Below are 25200 nucleotides of genomic sequence, written 5' to 3'. Positions count from 1 at the left end.
GTGCTTTGCAATCCCTTCCATGTATAGTTACATTGTTGCTGGCCATTCCAGTTTACAGTGTCTTCCAGGAGTACTATGAATATAGTCAATGCAAAGAATAGTTAAGAGCACTCACTCCACAGAAAACTTGAAATTCCCTGAAATCTTATAGCTCAGATAACAAAGAAACTCAATACAGGTTTACCCAAATTCACAACGGCCCTAAAAATTACATTGCTAATAAAGATTTGAGAATTTGAAAGAAACCTCTATAAACTGTCAAGAAAAAAAAAAAAAAAAAAGCTGGGGCCAGCCCCGTGGCCAAGTGGTTAAGTTCGTGCGCTCCGTTTTGGCGGCCCAGGGTTTTGCCGGTTGGGATCCTGGGCGTGGACATGGCACCACTCATCAGGCCATGCTGAGGCAGCATCCCACATGCCACAACTAGAAGGACCTAGAACTAAAAGTATACCACTTTCTACTGGGGGCAGGGATTTGGGGAGAAAAAGCAAAAGAAAAAGAGATTGGCAAGTTGTTAGCTCAGGTGCCAATCTTTAAAAAAAAAAAAAAAAGAAGATACGCATTGTCATTGGTACAGTGAGTTAAAAAAAAAAAGCAAATTTTCATCAACTATGCTAGAAGATAGTCTAAATTACTTTCCCATTCTTTCTATAGAAAAGGCTGTTACAAAATCATTGTCAAATGAAGAGGCAATCAACATGTATGCAACCAAAAAAGGTAGGATAAAAGTATTATAGAGCTGTTGATAAAAATGTTTTGTAATTTTCCCTACATTATGTGATATTTGAGAAATTTGTTAACTTTTAAACACTACACAGTTTTCATAATTTATTTGTTATAAATTAATATACAGAGTTGTAACTGATTGCGTATTCATAATTTTGTGTTTCTTTTCCTAAAGAGAGTTTCCCAAATTCCATTAAGCTCCAGGTTCCATACATCCTGGATCCGTTCCTGAGGTAGATTGTACTATTATCCCTGTTTAGATTAAAGTCAGAGAGGTCAAGTGACTTTCCAAAGGGGACACATTTATTAAGAGGTGAAACAGGCTTCAAAAACAGACTTTCTGACCCTAAAACATTTAATTTTATGTGTCAACTTGGCTAGGCTATGGTACTCAGTTGTTTGGCAAACACCAGTGTAGATGTTGCTGTGAAGGTATTTTTTAGACGAGATTAACATTTAAATCAGCAGATTTACAGTAAAGCAGATTACTCTCCATAATGTGGGTGAGTCTCACCCAATCAGTTGAAGGCCTTAAGAGAAAAGACTGAAGTCTTCTGAGGAAGGAGGAATTCTGCCTCCAGTCTTTGTACTCAAGACTGCAACACCACCTCTTCCGTGGGTCTTCAGCCTGCTGGCCTGCCCTGCAGATTTCAGACTTCTCAGTCCCCACAGTTGTGTGTGCCAATTCCTTAAAATAAATCTCTCTCTGTACATCCTATTTGTTCTGTTTCTCTGGAGAACCAATGACTAATGCAATAAGAAATACAGAGAACTATATGCTAGTACTGGCTGTCTGCTAGTTAGTAGTCATATGACCTTGGCAATTCACTTCACTTCTTTAGGCTTTAGTTTCATTATCTCCAAAGTAAAGAAATCATTTTAGACCAAGATTTCTCAACCTTGGCACAAGTGCCATTTTGGGTTGGGTAATTCTTTGTTGTGGGGGGCTGTCCTATGCATTGTAGGGTGTCTTGCAGCGTCCCTGGCTTCTGTCCACTAGATACCAGGAGTATCACACAGTTGTGACAACCAACAATATCTCCAGACACTTTCAAATGTTCCCCACTTGAGGGGCAGGGGACAAAGTCCCTCCCACCCTGTTTGAGCGCTCTGAATTAGATCATCTTTAATGTAATATATGCATATGTAATGCTATAGCAGAGATTATATACTGAGGCAGCTTTGGAAATTTCAGGAGAAGCCTGTTTGACCACGTAGCAGGGTGTCATGGAGGTGATGTTCTAGGATTCTGTAATTCTTATAAATAAAACTTTCTTTGGCTAGTATAAGAAAAAAGCAAAATATGGAGAAAGGTCAGAAAGATTGGCAACATGGCACTCCTGGCAAAGTGCAAGCTGCAGGCAACCTGAGGGCAGTCACAGCAGTGAGAGACGATAGGTGAGAAAGGGGGAAGGATGGAATTGAGCGCTTATCCTTACAGAAATGAGTCTTGGCTGGGAAATGATTGTCCTGTCAAATCCAACCCACTAGGGGCAACCTTGAGTTTAGTACTGGGTGGAAGGCACAGTCAGCCACAGGGCCCTTGGGTGGGGGTGGCTAGGCTTCCCGGATGTATAGGAATTCGTAGGCGTCTCCATGATTTTGCAGTACATATTGCCTTGCTAATAGTAATGCGAGGAAAGTTATTTTTCCAAAGAATACTCTCGCGGGCGGAGTGAGGAAGGGGTATGGTTTGCCTGAGTAAGTGTAGTCATCTTAGGCTCCTGTTAAACGACCAAGAAGAGAAAAGTGGAGCAGCATTCCACTAGGTGGCGCTGTATCTGACTAATTCATCAAGCATGGCTAAATCCGGTTTTATGTGACCCTGTCTTTCCCAGCATATTTTCTCAGTCCTTTTGAAATAATCTGCATTTAGCCATACTTCAAATGAAAAATACCTGCCAATTAAATTTTTTTTCCATTCTAGTGTTAATCTCTACTTCTGATTCAAAATATATTTCTATTCAGTGCAACTTGGCAACAAAGCAAAGCTCAGGCCCAGAAGGCAGCAGAACAGATTGGATTCATAGCAAAAGATTTGTTCCTTTTTTCAATTTTAATTAATGCCATAGCCAGGTGATTTAATAACACTACTACTGGCAAGTACATGCAAAACTGATATAAAAACCTCTTACTTTAATATCTTCAACACTCTGCTGACTGATATGGCCAAAGATGAGTTTTGTGCCTACCCCTGGCAGTATGAGATATTAAAAAGGCAGGAGTTAGGGTATTAAAATGATTTTCAGAGCTCTGACATACAATAATGTGCTCCCAAAGACAGCCCTATGACTTGGAGGGCTGGATTCCTGGCATTTAGGAAGGGACCTTGGCCATCCTACACCAGGATAACTGGGTAACCTCATGTCAAAATGACAAGTTCTAAGGGCTCATTTAAGCAAAATTTTCTCCCAAGTGGGAAGATGTGAGATTCACAACCTACTGAAATTTTTAATCACTTTAATCACAAAAATCCTTATCTTTTATAAAAATCTTCGAGTCAGTCTACCAGCATGTATGAGCTAAGGCAAATAATCCCCTTGCAGTTGTTATAAGTTGTTGGGTTTTTTTAGGGAAGAGAGACTATTGTTGCCTCTCACTGACCTAGCCTTAGTTGTACAGCAACATAGTAAGGAACCCTCAAGGAGGATGGGGTCATAGTCAGCAATGGGTGGGGCAATCACTGCATTCACGCAGTTCCACATCCATTTAAAACACGGTCAGAAGAAAGAGAGAAGTAAAGTGGTCTCAGAGGTGGCTAGAGTTAGGCACAGAGCAGGCAAAGTGGAAGTCAAAGATAAAAGTAAAGAAAGTGGGGGAGAAACCTGCCCTTATGTGTTTACCATATACCTCTTATCAATTTAAAATATTAATAACACCAATAATGCATATTTTTCACATATTTTGCATCAAAATAATGGAGAAGAAGGGTGGGCACAGGTGAAATGGCCAGAACATTGGGTTGCTAAAGCACGCACAAAATTCCACTGCACAATTCTGCCCAGGGAGGCCCTGACTGTCCAGTGATTTCCTTCAGAACTCACTAAAAACAAAGAATTCCCCTTCTTAGTACAATGGAAACATCTTGGTAAAAATCCTTATCAAACAAAGCAAACTATAACAGCTGATTTAAAGACTTAAAGACAGTGAGAAGCAGAATGGAGGATGGTGGAGGAGACCCTCAATACCTCCAGCCAGCACTTAGCATACAGGTCAAAGCCGTTTAGAGTTGTAAGTTCAGTCCCATTGACGCACCTCAGAGATTTCCCAAGGGTCTGCATCTCCCTTGTTCTAGAGAAACACTTGTAAATTGTCCTGTGTCCCTCCTTTGGCTCCTTTCTACCTCCACCCACAAGTTAACTAATGTTCTATAAAGAAAAAAAGTTCCTCTGGAAAACACTACATCCTGTAACCCCTCCCGAGAGACTTCTTTTGTGCTTGGTTATCAAAATATCTGAGAGGTTCTGGGAAAGGAAAATCTGTGCAAATGAACTCAGTATTTCCCAAATTTACATCCCCTTCCGGTCCCACTGTCACCCTCAGGAACACCTATTAGCATTTCATAGGACATTAGTAGTCTCTCGCAGAGTGTTCAGAAAATGCTATTCCAAGGATAGAAGTATTACATCTCCTTGCCACCTTGAAAGGATTGTGAAGATTTAAAGGACTTACCAAAAGGATCTACTTAATATCCTGAGAGTTCAGATTTTTGCTTAAATTTGGCTTCTTGGTACAGTTGTTCAGCTTTTGCCCTATCATTCTTCTAATTGAAACATCATCTGTGTTGGGAAATAATTGCTTTGTGACTCCTGTAAAAACAACAATAACACATGAAACATTTTATGAGGCCTCTGCATCTGAAGGTATGAACTGAGATAAAGCGTCAAACAATCTACATTATAATTTTGTCTCCATTTTGCAAGAGCAGCCCAAACACCCATGATATATTTACATTGATGAATATATAGGTAGATTTTTCAAAGCAAAGCTAGAGATAATGAAGATCTATATTATAAGCCGAGAGCGTACATATTTGTCTTTCTGTGGTACCACTCAGCTTGAACCTTGCTACTTGCTCTGAACTCTTCTTGCTCTTTGGAGCAAGTCCCCTTGCTCCAAAATGTTAGGAATTTATTTTTATCCATTCTCAACATCAGTCAAAAAATCTAGATTTGGATTGACCCTTTTCCAACTAAGGAAATGACATACTACTGACATAGAGAGAGCTGAGATTCAGGGACTCTCTAAATTTGCTGGATATTTGCAAAAAATAAAAATTATTTTATTATCTAGATTATTATATTTAAGGAGATTCATTAACTTAAAAACCATAAATAGGATGCTCAAATTAACCTCTCTTTTTCTAGAATAAAAGATAAGGGATATAAGCAAGATAAGAAAGAGAAAATAAGATATAAACTCTTTCTGAAATTTTGTTTCAAAGGATTTTCAAAATTTACTTTTCTACAGCTATGAATTCAAACTTTTCAGTGATGTAAAATTTGGTTTTATTTTAACAACCACTTTTAATGTAGAGTTTTTCTACAAAATTTTCCATATTTAATAAGAGGTTTGTACCTCATATTTAATAAGAGATTTCTCTTTCACTGGAAAGTAATCTTGAAAAAAATAAAGATGGTGAAAGGATAACTTAACCTTGAAGGGTAAAATAATTTCAAATTCATGTGACGATATAACGCAATCATGTTCGCACCTATGATTTCTTGAACTTCATTCTGATTCATAGCTGGTTTGACGGCTTTGTCCCTTGAAGTAGAGGATTTTGCCCCCGTCAGGCTGTGGGTGGCCATGTATTCATTTGTGTAAAGCACTTGCATTAAATCATTGATAAACTTCTGAGGCTTGCTCTTGTTACAACGGGCTATCTGCCATTTTTCAATCTTGAACTAAAAAAAAAAAAAATTGAAATTAGAAAAAGAAAAGTACTATCTGGAGAAATATATTACTAATTGAGTGAAGACATATCAGAAAACAAAACCAAAATTTTTTAAGGGGATGTATTATACTTTTGATATATATTTTACATATCAGAGGTTAGAGTCAACTATTATCTTTGAGATAATTCCTAATATTTGTGAGGTATTCCAGAGTATATACAAATTCTTGTCATGAAGTCTGGATTTGGTGCTTTAAGGATTAGTCCCATCCTCAATGCTTCCTGCTCAGTGTGGAGGTAGAATCATGGCTCTCTGAAAATTCCACATCCTCATGCCTGGAACGTGTGAATATGTTACCTTCTATGGCAAAAACAACCATGTAGGTGTGGTTAAGAGTTAAGTAACTGAGATGGGGTGAGTGTCTTGGATTATCCAGGTGGGCCCCATCTAATCACAGAAGCCCTTACATGTAGAAGAGGCAGGCAGAGGAGTGCGTCAGAGAAAGGACACAAGGAGGAGGACAGATTCCAAGAGGGAGCGGCACTTTGCCTGACACAGCTGGCTTTGAAGATGGCAGAAGTGGGCCACAAACCAAGGAATGCAGTTGCCTTGAGAAGCAGGAATGGCCTTCAGTTTACAATCAGCAAGAAAACAGGGAATTCAGGGGCTGGCCCCGTGGCCGAGTGGTTGGGTTCGCGCGCTCCGCTGCAGGCGGCCCAGTGTTTCGTTGGTTCGAATCCTGGGCGCGGACATGACACTGCTCATCAAACCACGCTGAGGCAGCGTCCCACATGCCACAACTAGAAGGACCCACAACGAAGAATATACAACTATGTACTGGGGGGCTTTGGGGAGAAAAAGGAAAAATAAAATCTTTAAAAAAAAAAGAAAAAAGAAAACAGGGAATTCAGTTCTACGACCACAAGAAATTGAATTCCACAACAACCCAAATGAGGAGGAAACTGTTTCTTCCAGAAAGCCTCCAGGAAGGAGGGCACCTGCCGACACGTTTGTTTCACCACAGTTCTGACCCACAGAACTCTGAGATAGTAAACCTGTATTATGTTAAGTCACTAAGTTTGTGCTAATCTGTTACACAGCAAAAGGGAACAGATACACTGAGATTCAAATATTCTGAATGTTAGATTGTTAGTATTTAATTATTGCTCTTGAAGGCATATTTTCCGAGGCTGATACCTGATTCTAACAAAACTCTTGTCTTTTTAGCTTCTGTTTCCTGATTAAGAGAAATTGGGAAAGTAGAAAAAGAATCGTGTTCAGCCAGCACACAGGGGCTGAAATTTACTTTCTCTCAGTGATATAATTTTATAACCTTTAATGCATAGTTATCTTTCTGTCACTGGTTGAAGAATTTTCTAGCTTAATAACTTCATCATTGTCCACAATTTGACTTTAGTTTTCTAAACTGGATATTTGTTTTACAAATATTAGGTTTATTGTGAAAAAAAATATTGTTTTAGGCAATTGGAATGTTATGGTTGTGACCTAAAGTTTCCTAAAGTTATCTGATAAAACAATGATCATCTTGTACTCTTATTTTAATTTTTGTATTTAACTCTATCTGAGAGAAAGATAGGGCAAGTATTTCAACTGACCTGTTTCTCATCGATGTGATGCTCTTCCTCAGCTTTCAAGGAAATTGGCGAACTGGAGTTAGAATTAGAATTACTGCACGTTGAGGCAAAGGAATCTGGTGAGGAGTTGTTTGTGGCTCTCCAGAGGGTGGACGCAGACGTTGACATGGTTCCTCCACCTTTAAGCAGGGCCTCCGCCATGCCAACCAATTCCTCAAACTGGGTGACTGCCTGGGGTAACACTAAAATGGCAAGAAAAAGTAACACTTTACAAATACTTTTGATAACAAGCGCATACATACGTCTTTTTAATTGTGTGTATACGCATGGAAATATGTGGAACAAATTGCTAACATTTGCTACCTTTGGAAAATAAACATGGTAAGAAGAGCGGTTGGAACATATTTACTTTTTATTATTAAATAATCGCTTAATAATAAAACAATTTAAAAACATTTGGTTATTGTATTTAAATGGGTATGCATTACTTTGTAACTAAAATGAATGTTTTAAAAAGTTGCTTCTTTTTTCTAATTGCTAATAGTATTATTTGAAAGCGTTTAATCTCTTGTTTGGAGACATTACTGATTCCAGGATCAATCACCTTCCAGACACTCACATTAGGCCAGTTTAAGCGACAAGATAAAATAAACCATTTCTCACAGGTTAACATAAATTTTCTATGACCTTTGTGTGTGGTTTGCCAGGGAGTCAAATTCCATTGAATTAATAAAAATTCATTGCCACAATTCAAACCTATGTTCTCACATATTAAAGATGAATTTTGGTAATCAGCCAAATGTTCTCTTGGTTCCTTTTTCTTAATGGAAACTTACACAGTCAAAGGTTTCATGCCTCCATGTAAAATGGTCTTCTCTGTTGTTATATCTAGTTTGTTTCCTGAGGACAAATAACATTTTGTTGGAGTTGGAAGACACCTTGGACCCTGTCTAATTCAACTCCTCACTCTACAGTTGAAGGGACTCTTTGCTGGAGAGGTAAAAAGACTCTGAAACTTTTTTTGTACTTTTCTTAGGCATATTATTAAGCTATTATCTTTAGAATAATATTTCATTTGAGAGCTGAAAATCAGGAATATTGATGACACGTCTAAATCAATACATCTGGTACTATATTAATAGAAAAATAGGAAAATCTACTAAAGAAGAAAATCTTATTTTATATTCTTTCAATTAATATTTACTAAGCACCTCTCGTTGCCAGACACTCATTCAATCAGCAATTATTTATTGAGCATTTAATAATAGTAAACATTTATCTACCTTTTACTCTGTGTCAGGCACTATTCTGAGCACTTTACTGATGACCATTCATTTAATCCTCCCTGCACTCGCTGAGATAGGTTTGATCATCGTCCCCAATTTACAGATGAGGATGGTTAGGCAGTGAGAGGTTAAATAACCTGTTCAGGGTCAACCTAGTCAGTGAAAAGAAGAGTTCAGATTCAAATTCAGACTCTGCCAATTCTCTGCTATAAACTACTATGTTATACAGACTCTCAGCATTTGCCACCCACCATGTTAGGTGCTAGGAATGAGATGGGGAGCAAAACGAGATGTGATCCAAGCCCTTTGGAACTGGGAGGGGTGGGGGGCATTATTTACATAACCATGTCATGTAGCAAGAATTTGATCTGCTCAAAGAGGGGTTGCCTCCCACCCCTATCCCTGACCCCTCCAGTTCCTGGAAAGTAACCTCTAAACCCTTGGAATTTCCCAAGTGAAAGGAGGAGTGTCTTTGTTATTCATGGTGAGCCCCTCAGACCACTCCTGATAGTTTATGCTAAGGAGTTTCTCAGAGTAGGAACAATCATACCCAGCAGTCTTAAGATAGAAGCTGGCCACAGCCAGAAAGCCAGAAAGATTTGGAAATTGACTTCAACCACACAGACAATCAACAAATCAATCATGCCTATGTAATGAACCCTCAATAAAAACTTTGGACACTGGTGCTCAGGTGAGCTTCCTGGATGGACAATACTCGGTGCATACTGTAACACATAAATGCTAGGGGGGTAAGGCATCCGGAGGACAACAGAAGCTTCATATTTGGGAACTGCCCAGACTCTGCCCTATGTATCTCTCCAACTTTGGCTGGTTCTAATTTGTATTCTTTCCTTGTAATAAATGTAACCATGAGTATAAGAGGTTTCAAAGACTTGTGAGTTTCTCTAGCAGTATTGAGGCTTAGGGTGGTTTTGGAAAACCCCTGAACTGGCAGTTGGAGCCAGAAGTCTTGGGGAGACTCCGCAGTCTAGAGGACAGTGCCCTAAACCTTGCAGTGGGGCTACCTCAAGGGACATGCGAAGAAATGAAAAATTACGATTGTTAAGTGCCACAAAGGAGAGGCTGGAGGGGAAGGGGGCACAGAGGGCTTCTCTGGGGAGGTCAAGATTGATCTGAGAGCTGAAGGCTGAGCAGGAACTAAACAGCTGGAGGGAATGAGGAGGTCATCACAGGCATAGGAAACACAAGTTCTGTATTTGAGGAATTGCAAGAAGGCCAAAGCTAGGATGTAAAGAGAAAAAGAGAGTTTGTATAAAGTGAGGTATCAAGAATATTTACTGTTTTTTCTAATACTGAAAGTTATACATGTTCACTGGAATATATCCTTCTTGTTATTTCTATCTGTGTATCTTATCTATATTTGTGTATTTTCTTTTACATTTTTAGGACCATACTATATACATAGCATTGTATCATGGTTCTTTTTTTCCAGTTAAGACTGTAAACTGAGTATTTTGTCTATTTTATTAAATCTTCTTGGAAAATGTGATCTTTTGAGGTCTGATTTACATAGTCAAAGGCTAGATCTTATATGAAGTCTGAGCAGAAATTAAGTAGGTAAGGGACATGAGTTTGACAAAAGGAATCCCCACTTAACACACACCCATCAAGATATAGAACATTTCCAGGGCCGGCCTGGTGGCACAGTAGTTAAGTTCGCACGTTCCAGTTAGGTGGCCCAGGGATTGCTGGTTTGGATCCCGGGTGCGGACTTACACACTGCTTGTCAAGCCATTCTGTGGCAGGTGTCCCACATATAAAACAGAGGAAGATGGGCACAGATGTTAGCTCAGGGCCAGTCTTCCTCAGCAAAAAGAGAAGGATTGGTGGCAGACGTTGGGTCAGGGTTAATCTTCCTCAAAAAAAAAAAAAAAGAAGAAGATATAGAACTTTTCCATCCTCCCAGAAAGTTGCCTCATGTTCCTACTAAATCAATCCCTGGATTTATCTCAGAGGCAACCACTAATCTGACTTCTTTAGCCAGAGATGTTTGACCTGTTCTAGAATTCCATTTAAATGGACTCAAACAGTATATTCTCCTTTTTTTGGTCTGATTTTTTTTTTTTGCTCTGCATAATGTTTTGAGATTCATTTATGTTGATGTGTGTATCAGTTACCCATTCCTTTTTGTTGATGAATAATATTTCATTATATGGATACTCCACAATTACAGTATCCATTTACCTGTTGATGGGGTATCTTCCACCTGAAAGCATGACTTTAATGGTTCCCTAATAGTCCAAGGTATTGATGTTCTATAATTTATTTGAATGTTCCTTTTTTCCCTTTTGGAATTTAGGTTGCTTCCAGTTTTTATTACAAACAAAACTCTTATGAACTGCCTAGGACATATCTGTTCATATGCATCTCTGATCATGTCAATGCTGTAAATTCCTGAAAGCATAATAATAGGTTCAAAGGTATAAATGTTTTCAAGACTCAATTAATATTGCTGAGAATTCTTCTCTAGAAAGATTCTTCCAACTTAACATGCCCACTGGCAATGTAAGAAGTCAGTCATTTCACTGCACCGTCAACAATAGGTGTTAATCATTAACACAGATCTTCACTACTTTGATAGGTTAAAATCTTAGTGCAATTTAAATTGCAATTATTTGATTATTGTCAAGTTAAATATATATCTATTGACTATTTGAACTTCTTTCATGAATTATCCATTAGAACATGGAATATTAGTACTTTTTCTGTTTTATAATAAATGGTTTTTGTAAAGTGCTTATTAGAGTGCCTAGTGCATTATATGCACAATGTGTTACCTATTATTATTAACTCCATTATATACTAAGCATTTTAATCTTGTATTTGTCGTAAGTTGTATTTTTCTTAGAGTATCTTTTAATTTTATGATACTTTTAAAGCATACACACATTTTTAGTTTTTATTTTAAAGTGGCAGTCTTTTCTTTAGTATATTACTCATTTTTTCTATGTTTAGAATGTCATTAACCATTCAGATCAGCTAAATATTCACTCATATATTTTGTATGGTTTAAACATCTTTTTATGAGTAAGCTTTTTTCCTGCCTGGATATATGTTTTCTAACTTTTAATGGAAAATCTTAAACACAAACAAAAATAGTAAACTTCCATATACCCTATCCCCCAGTTTCAACTCACGATCAATCTTTTTTTTTTTTTTTGGCTGAGGAAGATTTGCCCTGAGCTAACATCTGTTGCCAATCTTCCTCTTTCTTTTGCTTGAAGACAATTCGCCCTGAGCTAACATCTGTGCCAGTCCTCCTCTGTTTTGTATGTAGTCACCACCACAGCATGGCCACTGACAAGTGGTAGAGGTTGTGCCCAGGAACCGAACCCTGGGTGGCCAAAGCAGAGCAGGCCAAACTTAACTTCTAGGCCACGAGGCTGGCCCCATCTCATGGCAAATCTTGTTCCACCAATATCCCCACCCACTTTCTTCCTACCCCCAAGACTACTTCAAGCAAATCACAGGAATCATCTCATTTAGTCTGTAAATATTTCTTATGTGTCTCTAAAAGTAAGACATTTAAAAAATATAACCATAACACCATTGTCATAGCCAGAAATACCTAACAATAGTTCTTTAATGTCGTTAAAAATAAAACCTAGTAAATGTTCAAATTTCTGATTGTCTCATTGCTGTTATTTTTGTTTGTTTGAATCAGGATCCAAATGCGGTCCATACATTAGAATTGGTTGCTGTCTCTTTCACACAAGCTCTAGGCTTCCTCTCCCTCTCCTCGTTTTTTCCTTGCAATGTGCTAGTTGAAGAAACTGAGTCGTTTGCCCTGCAGGATCTTCCATAGCCTGGATTTTGCTGACTGCATCCCTAAAGTGATGCTTAACAGATTCTTCTGTTCCCTGTATTTGCTGTAAATTGGCAGTTAGAGCTAAAGGCTTGATCAGATTTAGGTCATGTTTTAACATCCATCAGGTGGCATTTAATGCATAGTTAGCTTTTTCTGTGATATTAGTGGTCACTGATGATCATGCTTAGATTCAACATATCATAATGGATTGCAAATGGTGATATTTTAATTATTTTCTTCTTCATTTATTAGGTAGAATTCTTCTACAAAGGAAAACTTCCTCTCGTTAACTATAGGGTTACTATGAGTTTCATTTCATCTAAGAATGGCAGGATAAACACATGATTTTTTGGTTTGTATTTGCCAGTTTTCAAAATAATGAGTTGGTTCTTTCAGATGGCCATTAAGTTTTTTCTTTTTTGAATACCATTATGAACTCATGCGTTTAAATATGTATGATAGGGGCTGGCTCCGTGGCTGAGTGGTTAAGTTCGCACGCTCCGCTGCGGCGGCCCGGGGTTCGGATCCTGGACGAAGACATGGCACCGCTCCTCAGGCCACATTGAGGTGGTGTCCCACATCCCACAACTAGAAGGACCTGCAACTAACATATACAACTGTGTACAGGGGGGGTTTGGGGAAATAAAGCAGGAGAAAAAAAAAAAAGATTGGTGGCAGTTGTTAGCCCAGGTGCCAATCTTTAAAAAAAAAAAGGAAGATTGGCAACAAGTTGTTAGCCCAGGTGCTAATCTTTAAAAAAAAAAAAAAGTATGATAATCTATTGCAGTTATCATTCTTATTGATGCTCAAATTGGCCCATCTTTGCCCAGTGGGAACCTCTTCTAGTTGACATGTCCATATAGTCTTTGATAACTTCCTTGCTTTCTGGTAAGACAAGATTTTCATCTATATTTCCTGTTCAAGCCTCCTGAGAAGGCTCACCTTGCACATTTTCTATGCAAATTCTGGAATCAGCCATTTCTGCAAGGAACCCTAGCTCCTTTCAGTGGGAAATAGTCTTACAAGACCATATCCAGGAGCTAGGAGTGCTCTTTGCTATTGGGTTCTTGTTTCTAGGCCTATTCAGTGAACAGTATTAGAAAATATATATTATAAATTTTTAAAGATAAAATTCATCATACATTTAAGCCAGTACTTCCCATTCAAATTCAGAACATGGAGTTTTTATTTAAACTGTATCATTATGTTTGTAGTGTGCCACATGGGGTGAAATGAGAACCTCACATGAACATTCCTCCCCTGGAATATCAGTTTTCTCACTGCCATTTGTTGAATAATTCATGTTTTTCCTGATTGACTTGCAGGACTTGCTACCCAAATTGCCAGGTCCATTGCAAAGTGAAAATGCAGGACTCTTGTTCAAAACTTCTTAAGAATTTTAATATGATGACAGCAGAGCCTTTAACCAGTATGTGGGGCCTTTTCTAGGAGCAGGGCCCTGTGTGACTGTGCAGGTCACACACCCGTGAAGTTGGCCCTGGTGACTTGTGACAGTGACACCATAATAGCAACTACTTATATTGCACTTGCTATTGCCAGGCTGTTCTGAATGCTTTACATGTCACCCAGCTAAGTACTTTTATTATTTCCTTTTAGAGATGAGGAAATTGAGGCACAGATTGGTTAAACAACGTGCACAAGGTTACACAGTGAGTAGGTGGCAGAGCTGGGGTTTGAACCGTGGTTCGGCCTCTCTCAATCCATTCTCCTTACCTCTCCACCCTAGTCCCTCTAGGGTGGTTTCCTGATCGTACGTGAGATTCCGTTTTGGGGATATGCATTTTGTTCCACTGATCTGCTGATTCATGCACTAGCAAGTTGCCTTTAATGGAAATTTATGTGATTTAGTGTTGACACGTTATGACTGCATATTTTTTTCCCAGAATGTTTTAATTGATTTTACCTATTTATTCTTTCAGGTTAATTTTAGAACAGTTATTGTCAAATTACCAAAACAAACCAAAACAAAACAATCATTGGTATTTGATTGCGATTCTATTCAAACAATTCATTGTTTTGGGATAAATTGGCATCTTCTCTTCTCATCTATGTATGTGACATGTCTCTCCATTTATTTAGGTTTATGTATTTCTCCATTGAGAAATTTCTCCATTGACTTTTTAAATTTTTCTTCATAGATCCCACACATTTCTTGTTAGGGTAACTAGTAGATATTTTATAGTTGTTTGTAATTAATGTGAGTATATTCTTTTTTCCTTCTTTTAGGAATATAACCAGCAATTTCTGATCTATAAGGAAATTGATTTTTAAAAAATGGTAGCGGGGCTGGCTCTGTGGCCGAGTGGTTAAGTTTGTGCTCTGCTGCGGCGGCCCAGGGTTCGGATCCTGGGCGCGGACATGGCACTGCTTGTCAGGCCATGTTGAGGCGGCGGCCCACATCCCACAACTAGAAGGACCTGCAACTAAGATATACAGCTATGTACCGGGGGGGTTGGGGAAATAAAGCATAAAAAAAAAAAAAGATTGGCAACAGTTGTTAGCCCAGGTGACAATCTTTAAAAAAAAAAAAAAAGGTAGCTACTAGATTTTGGACACCTTTTATGTACCAGGTATTTATTTTTTAAATTTTTTTTAAATTTAAAGATCGGCACCTGAGCTAACATCTGTTGCCAATCTTCTTTTTTTTCCCTTCCTCTCCCAAAGCCCCCCAGTACATGGTTGTATATTCTGGTTGCAGATCCCTCTAGTTCTGCGATGTGGGATGCTGCCTCAGTATGGCTTGATGAGCGGTGCCAGGTCTACACCCAGGATCTGAACTGGCAAAACCCCGGGCCGCCAAAGTGGAGGGCACGAACTTAACCACTCAGCCTTGGGGCCGGCCCCTGCATTTATTATTTTTTAAATAAAGTAAGGCTTATAATGAAAAACAGTAGTCCTCTGCTCTATCACTCACCACCCAGGCCATCAATTCCAGTCCATTTACCTGTTTCTTCATAGTCTTAATAATATGCATATATAGCTATTTCTTGATTTTTTTCCACATTCATATAGTTATTTATTGACTTCCAACTCTGTAATATGACAATGTAGCTCTCTTTCAACTTCTTCCCAAGCCACAAAGAAACACACACACGTAGTAGCCACATGCAAACATATGCATACATTACATGTGCTGTTCTCCTTTTCCATCATTTTAGTATAGTGGTAGCACAATTGTTAGTTCAATAAATATCGTACTTACATTATTACAGTGATGACAATTCCTTTCCTTTAAAACATGATTTTTTCCCCCTAGATTTAATAATGATTTCATTTTTTTAGTTTGCTTATTATTATTATTATTTTACTGTTTCTCTCACACATCTCTAAACTTCCTACCAGAGGTGTAAAATCTCCTTTCAGTATGTTTGGATACATCAATATCATCTATCAATTTCATATTTTTCTTGGAGATATCTCTTCTGGAACCTTCTGTACACCTCCACAATCTGGACTAGCTGCTTCTAGGCCATTGTATACTTGTCATTCTGGAGCTTCCCTTCACTATCATTCTGTGGCTCCTCCTTGTCTCTCTCCTGAATTGGACTAACTGTTTCCTGGATACCTGTCTTTCTCTTTCCAGATTTACTCTCTCATTTTGGAGGAGCTCATCCTCCATTAGCTTTTGAAAAAGAAAGCATGAAAAGTAGATTACTGAGAATTTGTAAGTGTGAAAATATTATTCTACCCTCACACTTGGTTGATAATTTCACTGGGTATAGAAGTTGAGGTTTAAATTATTTCCCTTCAGAATTTTGAAGGCATTGCTTAATTATCTTGGAGCTTTCAGTGTTCCTGGTGAAAAGCCCAGTGCCATTCTGATTCCCAGTCCTTAGCATGTGACATGCTTGTTCTCTCTGAAAGCATGTGGATCTTCCCTTTACTTCTGGTGTTCTGAAATTTCAGTGTTATGCCTTGGACAAGTCTTTTTGCCTTTGCTGGTATCCTATAATCTAGAAATTTGTGTTCTAGAAATTTATTGTATTTTTTTGTTATTATTGTAACTTCTCCCTCTTGTCTCTTCTCACTTTTAGGACCTCTTGTCTTTGGCTGTTCAACCTCCTAGACTAATTCTCTCTTTTTCCTAATCTTTTCTATTTTACTTTTCTTTGTCTTGTTGTTCCAGTATGTACAAGATTTTCTTAACTTTAACTTCCAGACATTTTATTGAATTTCTAGGTTTGCCCCCCACCTCATTCTTTGACTATTCCTTTCTTAAACTACCCTGTCCTTGTTTTGTGGAGCTTTCTTCTCCTCCCTGCATTGTCTCTGTTTCCTTTGACCTTATTTTTCTCTTTGTTTGTCTTGATCTCTGTGTTCCATGTTAAAGGATTCCCTCAAATGATCACCCCTTCCCTCAGCTGTGCCCAGCATCCCTGAGTTCATAGCTCTCCTGAGAGAAAACCTCCACCTTCTGCTGTGGTGAAGAGTGGGAGTTGAAGGCTACATGGGAAGAATGTGTGGCGTTGTGGCCCAAAAGGGTCTGTATGTAGGTTTTTCAATGACTCCTCCAGTTTTCTCCCTTTCACGGGTACAGTTCCTAAACCTTTTGTAGTTCTCTGGTGTGATTTGGCTTAGGTCTTTTTAATTTCTTTGCCTCTATCTGCTCCCCACCCCCATCATAGACACTGAGCTTTCGGATTTCTCCATATTTAATCAGTCACCACTCATCAATCTGCCTTTCAGCTTCTAAAATTTTATTGACCTCTTCATCTCCTGTGGTCTTCTCTTGTGCTTTTAGGCATTTTAAGCTTATTTTTTGTGGGGTTTCAAGAAAGGAGGGAGATTCACACATATTTAACTTAAGCTTTCTGCCATATTTAAGTGAACCTGGGCAAAATTTAATTGATTTTTGATTCTTTACTAAAATCTCATTAGTCAAGAGTTTTCAATTGATGCTTTGTTTTTCTTAGGTACACATTTGTTCTCTATAAATAATTACAATTTAATACCCTTCTATACAATAGATAGATCACCTTTTTCCTTTTACATCTTATTGTGCTGTTCAGTTGTGGCCCACAAGATATGTTTCAAATGCTTAACACATACACAAATAGCACACACACCTTTGCCATTCTGAATGTCTAGAATGGCATAAATATTCTGCCATTTTTCTTAGCTAGTAGGCTTTGTAAACAGAGAAACAGCCCTGATTTTTAGTTCAAAGAGTTACAGGAACATTACTGAGCACTCTTCTCTCGGACTTCTTTCTTATTTGGATTATATGTGAAACTTCACCTCTCTGGTATCTTCCTAGTTGCTAACTGTAGCTTCACAAGGAGACTTACCATGGCCATGCTATTTAAAATTGTAAAACACCCCCTCTCCCTCACATCCCAATCCTCCCCTGTTTTTTCCCTAGCACTTATCATCAGCTACCATATTAGATAATTTGCTTATTATTTTTCATGATTTTTCACTGTATAGTCCCACTAGAATGGATATTCCATGAGAGCAAGGATCTTTGTCTGCTTTGTTCACTGGATTTTCCTAGGTACTTAGAACAGTGCCTGACATATAGTAGGACTTTATAAATATTTACTGAGTGAATAATGCATGCATGAATACTGCAGCTGCAGTTGGCAGTTCCTGACTTTTCCTGTTGCTTGAAGTCCAGTCAATAGCCAACTTTACTACTTGGTTTCTAGGGGTACACTGTAGTGTGTGTGTATGGAGGGGGACAGATGTACACAATATTATGTATATTAAATACATGATAGATTATCTAGAGTTGTAAGTGTCAAAGAAGAAACAAAGCAGGGGAGGAGGACAAAAAATATTGGGGGGAGAAAGGTTGAAATTTTAGATGGGAGGGGGGAGGTCAGGGAAAAGATGAATTTACAGTGAGGACTTGAAGTAAGTGAGGGTGCAAACCAAGTGGTTATCTGGGGGAAGAACATTCCAGGCTGAGGGAATGGCCAGTACAAAGACACTGAAGTAAGATCATGTCTGATGTCTTCAAAGGGAAAGCAAGTGGTCGAGTGTGGCTGGATCACAGAGAACGTGGGGGAGAGCAGTAGGAAATACAGCCAGAGAGGTGAGTGGAGGGGAGGTGGCCAAATCACGTATGGACTCAATGATCATAAAGCTGACTTCGGTTTTACCCTGAGTGAAATGGAAATGCACTGAAAGGTTCTGAAGAGAGGAGGGACATGAACTGACTTTGTTTAACAGTCTCATTCTTGTTGCTGTGTTGAGAATAGACTGCAGAGGAGCAACAGCAGAAGTAGTGACACCAGTTAGTGAGCCGCCATAATAATCTGGGTGAGAGAGAATGGTGACTTGGACCAGAGTGGCAACAGTGGGGGTGGTCAGAAAGATTGTATTCCAGAAATACTCTGAAGGTAAAGCCAGTAGGATTTGCCAAAGGACAGAGTGAAGGTGTAAAAGAAATACAGAAATATAAGATAGCATTATGGGTTTTGGTTTGAGAAACTGGAACAATGAAGTTAGCATTAACCAAGATGAGGAAGAAAGAGAGAAAAAGATTGAGTGAGAAGGTCAGGAATGTGGTTTAAGACATGTTAGTCTGAGATGCCTATCAGTCATGTCAAGTACAGAGTTGGACATTGAGCCTGGAGGTAAAGGGAGAAGGGCAGTCTGAAGATATAAATCTGAGAGTCATAGCTTACTGATGGACTTTAACACCATATAATTAGGTGTGATCACCTATGGAGTGAATGCAGATAGACAGGAAAGAAGTCCAAGGACTGAGCCTGGGGCATCATCAAATATTTAGAGGCTAAGATGATGAAATGAATCTTCCAAATAGACCGAGATGGAAAGATCAGCAGTGTAGGAGGAAAACTAGTGAATGTGGTGTCCTAGAAGCCAAATAGAGAAACTTTTTCTGAGGAAAGAGAGATAACCAAATGTATCAAATGCTGGTAACAAGGCCTTTAAGATAACCATTGAGAAATGACCTTTCGGGTTAGCAATATGGGATTCTATGAGTTGAACTGTGCCCCCCCAAAAAGATATGTTGGACTCCTAACTCCCCATACCTCAGAATTTCCTTTTTTGGAAACAGAGTCTTTACAGATATAATCAAGTTAAAATGAGATCATTAGAGTAAATTCCAATCCAATATGACTGGTGTCCTTATAAAAAGAGGAAATTTGGATATAGAGAGACAAGTATACAGGGAGAACCCCATATGAAGATTGGCGTTTAGCTGCCTCAAGTCAAGGAACAACCAGAAGCTAAGAGAGAGGCCTCCTCTAGTGCCTTCAGAGGGAGCAGGGCCCTGCTGACACCTTGACTTTGGAATTCTAGGCTCCAGAACTGGGAGACAATACATTTCTGTTGTTTAAACCACTCAATCTGTGCTACTTCGTCACTGCAGCCCCAGCAAACTAATATACGGAGGTTATTGGTGATCATGAGAAGAGAAGTTACAATGGAATAATAAGGCCCTAATTGAAGTGGGATCCAGAGAGAATAAAAGGGGGAAAATTGAACACAGTGGGTAGAGTCAAGTCATTTAAGGAGTTTTCCTATAAAGGGAAGGAGAGAAATAGGGTGGAGGGCGGAAAAGCAAATGGCCTGAAAGAAGGTTTTTTTTTTAAATGGGAGAAATAATAGTATGTCTAATGCTCATGGGAATGATTCATTAGAAGAGGAAAACTTGATCTTGCAGGAGAGAGGGGGGGACAATCTCTGGAGCTATGTCCTTGATTAGGCGAAAGAGAGTGGGATCTGATGCAGAGATGGAGATATTTATTGCCTTTGGTTGGACAAGAGGATAGGTCCTTCATGAGACACAGGAGAGAATGAGTAACAGGAGTGGGGCACACAAGCACAAGTGCAGGGAGATGACAGTCTCTTCTTATCCTCCAATTCCTCAATGAAGTAGGAAGCAAAGTCGTCAACTGAGATGAGGATATGGGAGGAGGTGTGGGAAGTTGGCAGAGACAGGAGAAAATGAAATGGCAATCCAGGAGTGTGGGAGAGAAAAGAAACTGGTCATAGTAGGTGATTCTTTTCATATACTATTGAACCTGATTTGCTACTCTTTCATTTAGAATTTACTCATCTAATTTATAACAAAAATTGGCCTAATAATTTTATTTTTCAGGGTTTTTGTGTCAAGATCTGGTGTTGATAAAAACAGAGACAATAACAACTACCATTACTGAGCACCTGTCATGTACCAGGCCCTGGCTAAAGCATTTCTTCCAATTAGCGCATTTAATCCTCGTAGCACCAAGGACGTAATGGATTGCCCCCATTTAGCAGATGAGGAAATTGAAGCTGGGGCTGAGGGCACAGTAAAGTGACATGGCCAAAGGTGTACAGCTAGTAAGCAGAGTTGGGATTCAAACCAAGGTCTGTAACTTCAGAATCAATACTTTTAACCAGCAATTTATGCTAACTTTATAAACTAGCTTGTCGTCTTGCTCTAAGTTCTGGAACATATCATATAAAAATAAGGATTATCTGTTCTTTGAAAGTCGCAAAAAACTCACCAGGAAAACCATCAGTTATAAAAATGCAATATTTAAAGTGGAAAAAATAAAGAGAAAATGGCTTCTTGATAAGTGGACTCACTTCCACTCACATGTGGCTGTTTCTACTTAAAACCATGAAGCCTTCAATTTAATAAATACGCTTAAGAAAGCATGTCAGCCATTTCTCTGTCAACCTGTCTCTCCCCATGTTCTATACGTCTCCTATCATTTCTGCTTCCAAAAATATCGTGGAAATGTCCTCTTTCTTTCCATAGCCCTCGCCCTAGGCTAGGCTGCCATCACGTTAGTGTGGGTGACTGCAATACCTTTCAAGAGTGGTTCGTCTCCGCTTTCTTTCTCGTGCCACTTGTATTCACGCTGTACACAGCAGCCAGAGGGATTTATCGTCAAAGTGTTCTGCGTATTTACTGCTTTACAACAGAATGCTGCCCAGCATAGGAAATAATTGCCAATATTCAGCTGTACAAAGTAATGCATGGTGCTTAACTATAAATGGGAAACATAATTTTTGAAAAATAAACATAATATAGGATCCTACAAAAAGGCTTTATGCCGAGTGGCTTTTAATTTGCTTAGGCTGATCTTTCTCCTTTATAAGTCTTCCATGGAATGTGATTATTTTCCCAAACAACTACCCTCAACGCCAAAACTAAAATTTAATATATGGAATCTTTAATTCCTGTGGTTCTTTAATGGATCACAACAGGCCCCATTTTCTAGTGCTTTCCCTGGCAGAGGAGGATGAGATAAGCACATCATGAACACCTTAACATATTTGTTATTACTAATCTTTTCTCTTTAGAGCCTAGCACAGTGAGTGACCTATATTAAATGCTCAATAAATATCCACTGAACATGAGTAAGTGAATACAACACTGGTATTGAGTAGGAATAATCTAAAATTCTCTAAGTGATAAACTAGAGGCTTCAATAGAGTGTTTTCGTATTAAATTATGTAATCATAGATTTTCTTAAAATGTGATTTTTGACTTTTTCTCTAAGTTGCTGATTTTCTTTTTCATTCTTGACAGCTGATTTGAAATACTTTTCACTCATCATGCATTGTCTCTTTCATCTAAAAATGTCAATTTTCTCCAAGTTTACCTTGAAGCATGACCAAAGACTGTCGAAGTCGACTGTTTTCTTTCCGGGTGTTAGTTAGCTTTTGTTTCAGGCTTTTTATTTTCGTGCACAATTCCTCCTTCGACAATTCTGCTAAAGGCTCTTCATCGTCACTGGAGCTCTCACCTGGCAGAAAGGCATTTCCAGAATACGGGTCTCTCTAAAATACAAGAAAGGCACAATAAAAGAAGCTTCAAAGCGACTTTAATGGTTTACCCCATGTTCTGTATGTTGAAGGGACTTAATCAGACCTACAAATTCTTGCTCTCCCAGGCACTTCCTGCTCCAGGAGAGGAGCTGGGTCCTAACTAGTGATCTAGCCTCAGCTTTGTCTTCCGCTACCCAGGGGAGCTCGGAATAAGGGAAGACATCAAAGTTTCATGCTCACGTCTCTTGTGAAGTGGAAATCAGGATTCTGACTTTCTGCCCAACTTCAGTGAAAAAGATAAAGTAGAAAAATAGTATAACAGAGTAGAATCAACCAGACCCCCATTCAAATCTTTGTAAGTCATTCTCACCCTCCATTTCTCCCCTAAATCCTCATTCACAGCCTCTCTATTGAGACTATGCCATGAGGCCAATTTTGGGGTTTATTGTGGGAGAGAAAGCAGAGAGAAGATTCACCTAGAACAAAGCATTCATGATTACCTTTTAATTTTAAAAATCATTTTTAAGGCCAATAGCAAGACAATAGTCTGAAAACATATGCATTTGAGATGTAAAATCCAGGCTGTGTTGAGACAGAAAAGAATTTTCTCAAATTAACAAGCTGGCCTTTGTATGTGTATATAAATCCAAATCTGGGAAATTGGAGCATAGAATAGAATTTATAAAGATCTAAACCTAGAAACCTGGAATATAAAGTTTTTGAAAATAAACCTTAGAGTAGAAGAGATAAAGTCATGACATAAAGAAAGATTCTACTATACAAGAGGGAAAAGACGTTCTGGTTCCAGGAGGAGGAGCCTGAGGAATGAGGAAGTCAGGTTCAAGTGTCTTTGCTCTTCCTGCCCCCATGTTTTGGAGTAAGGGAGATGGACCACAGGGTGGGGGGTCTATGAGAGAAACACCCAGATAAATGGGGGGCGATCCCAGAGCAGCAAAGCTCTCTCCTTGCTTCTCAGTGCATTATTAACTCCCTAAACAGGCCCCATGTCCAGCATAACGTCAGGGCAACATGGTACCTCTCTGGGCCATAACTCAGAAATGGCCAAAATTGCAGTCTAGACAAATGGACCAGAAACAGCATCCAGACCCCTCCAAGCTCATGCAAAGCAGCTAGAGAATCCAAACAGTCCCTGTGTCCTGGTCAGAAGATAGGTCAGTGCTGAGGGGACTGAGGAAACAAATAGTTTAGTACGTAGACAGAGGCCACAGGGTGTCAGAACCATACAGAAGGTGGCAGTGGGTGCAGGGTTGCAAACTTTAGCAGCCGGTGCCAATAGAACCCCCAAGGGATCTGGAAGGATGGGCAGTATGTCAACAGTAACACTACTGGACACCTAGGAACCAGGCAGGAAAGTTAGAACCTCACAAAGGACCGGCTGCCCCTCCCCAGATGCTGGGAGGCTATGGAAGACTCCTGAAACCTGGGTCACTTCCCAGAAAAAAATAGAAAGTTGGGGAGGGTAAGAATCTAGGATCCACTGAGGCTTAAATCCTGAAGTGACTGAAATTATACTAATAGCTCGAAGGGACTTTTAAGAACTAGGACACTCTAACTGTAATTCACTGTGAATGGACAAGGTTATGCCTTTTTTTTCCCCTGTCTTATCAAGAAGGGATGGAGAATTGAAAGTCAGATGAGATCAGTTATAGAAAATACAATTACATTTTTATACGATTTGTAATGTATATATTCAACCTGACTCTTTATAAATATACAAATAGATGTATCTGTGTGTACATTTCATTATTATATCTATGTGTGTATGTGACAAATATACATAATGGTCATGAAAATTACTATTATCATATGGGGGCAAGTAGCTAAAGTATTCATATTAGATATATAATCCCTAAAGAAAAAAATGATAGGTTTGATTAAATAGAAATGAAGGATTTAAAAAAAACGGAAGGATGCCTATTGAGACCATAGTTCTATGGAGAGTAATCGGAAAAAAATAGAGTGTATAGTCTAGTTCTTGCCACTTTTAACAAGTTCTACAAGACATAAATGAAATTAAGCAAAAGCTAATCCATTTGTAAGCCTCAATGGAAGACAGAGTTAATAGACAAACATCAGCTTGGGCGAAGATATTTGCAAAATCTAAAACCACAAGACTAATTTCTAAAATAGATAAGGTATTTGTGCAAATCAATAAAAATAGAACAGGAAACCCACCAGAATAGACTAAGAAACCCAACAGAAAAGATAAGAACCCAAAAGAAAAATGGACAGTGCAGAGACTGCTAGCTATCTCCAGGTGTTTGCTCTCCCATTCTTCTGCAGTAATACGTTTTAGCTGGGCAGGCAGCTGTCAGCTAAAGATTACAATTCCCAGATTCCCTTGCAGCTCAGTGTGGCTATGTGACTAAGTGTCTGCCAATAGACTATGAGTAGAAGTGATATGTACCACTACTGGATCATGACCTTAAAAGGAATGGGCGTGCCTTCTCCTGCATATATTCTCCTTTTTTCTGTTGGCAGAGAAGAAGGCACAATGGTGGGAGCAGGAGTGGTCATCTTAGACCCAGAGATAGAGGCTGTGTGTTGAGGAAGGTAGATCAACAAGATAAGAGCAATCCTGGGAGCAGCCCCATGGTCAAGCAGTTAGGCTCACGTGCTCCACTGCGGCGGCCCAGGGTTCTGCTGGTTCAGATCCTGGGCGCAGACATAGCACCACGCATCAGGCCATACTGAGGTGGCGTCCCACATAGCACAACCAGAAGGACCTACGCCTAGAATATACAACTATGTATTGGGGGCTTTGGGGAGAAGAATAAGATAAGGAAAAAAAAGAGGGATCCTCCACACTGAGGAGCTGCCATAGCAACCCTGGGTTGCTCTTGCAGTTATGTGAAAGGGAAATAAACTTCCATCTTATCTAAGCCACTGTTCTATTTAGGTCTTTTTTACAGCTTTTGCAACATTCATGATAACTAATGCAGATTTTGTCACTAGGAGCAGGATCCCCCACACCTGACATTTGTTTGGGTTACTTAGAGGACAGGCTGTGGGCAGAAGAGCACAAGGACAACATGCTGGAAAGCCACTGACTCCTGTTAGACCTTGGTGACACATTTGTTAAAACT

General features: G+C 39.1%; 1 protein-coding gene and 1 long non-coding RNA gene across 15 annotated transcripts in view; one reads left to right on the top strand and one right to left on the bottom strand.

Annotated features, from left to right (window-relative positions):
* BEND6 (BEN domain containing 6) overlaps nt 1-25200 on the bottom strand; it is a 55914-nt gene that overhangs the window by 2204 nt on the left and 28510 nt on the right. For 5 of the 12 annotated variants that reach the window (XM_008517703.2, XM_070586351.1, XM_070586352.1 and 2 more), the window contains exons 3-6: nt 21928-22105; nt 7238-7458; nt 5438-5630; nt 4396-4532 (exon numbers count right to left, since the gene is read on the bottom strand). In XM_008517703.2, coding sequence (XP_008515925.1) covers nt 4405-4532; nt 5438-5630; nt 7238-7458; nt 21928-22105 — 720 coding nt within the window. In that variant the 3' untranslated portion in view covers nt 4396-4404. Of the gene's footprint in view, nt 1-4395; nt 4533-5437; nt 5631-7237; nt 7459-8052; nt 8117-8499; nt 8655-21127; nt 21283-21927; nt 22106-25200 lie in introns of those variants that run through there. The other 7 variants (XR_011530138.1, XR_011530137.1, XR_011530142.1 and 4 more) reach the window with 5 other exon arrangements.
* The window catches only part of LOC139077522 (uncharacterized), a 66461-nt gene that overhangs the window by 14532 nt on the left and 26729 nt on the right, over nt 1-25200 (top strand). Inside the window, exons 2-7 of one of the 3 annotated variants that reach the window (XR_011530145.1) lie at nt 652-714; nt 8109-8214; nt 13949-14001; nt 18317-18389; nt 20430-20680; nt 21855-23840. This is a non-coding gene — a long non-coding RNA (uncharacterized lncRNA). Of the gene's footprint in view, nt 1-651; nt 715-8108; nt 8215-13948; nt 14002-18316; nt 18390-20429; nt 20681-21854; nt 23841-25200 lie in introns of those variants that run through there. The other 2 variants (XR_011530143.1, XR_011530144.1) reach the window with 2 other exon arrangements.

This window comes from Equus przewalskii, chromosome 19 (assembly GCF_037783145.1).
Source record: "Equus przewalskii isolate Varuska chromosome 19, EquPr2, whole genome shotgun sequence".
Classification (NCBI taxonomy): Eukaryota; Metazoa; Chordata; class Mammalia; order Perissodactyla; family Equidae; genus Equus; species Equus przewalskii.
The sequence above is the reverse complement of the archived record's forward strand: the minus strand, read 5'-3'. Positions and strand labels throughout refer to the sequence as shown.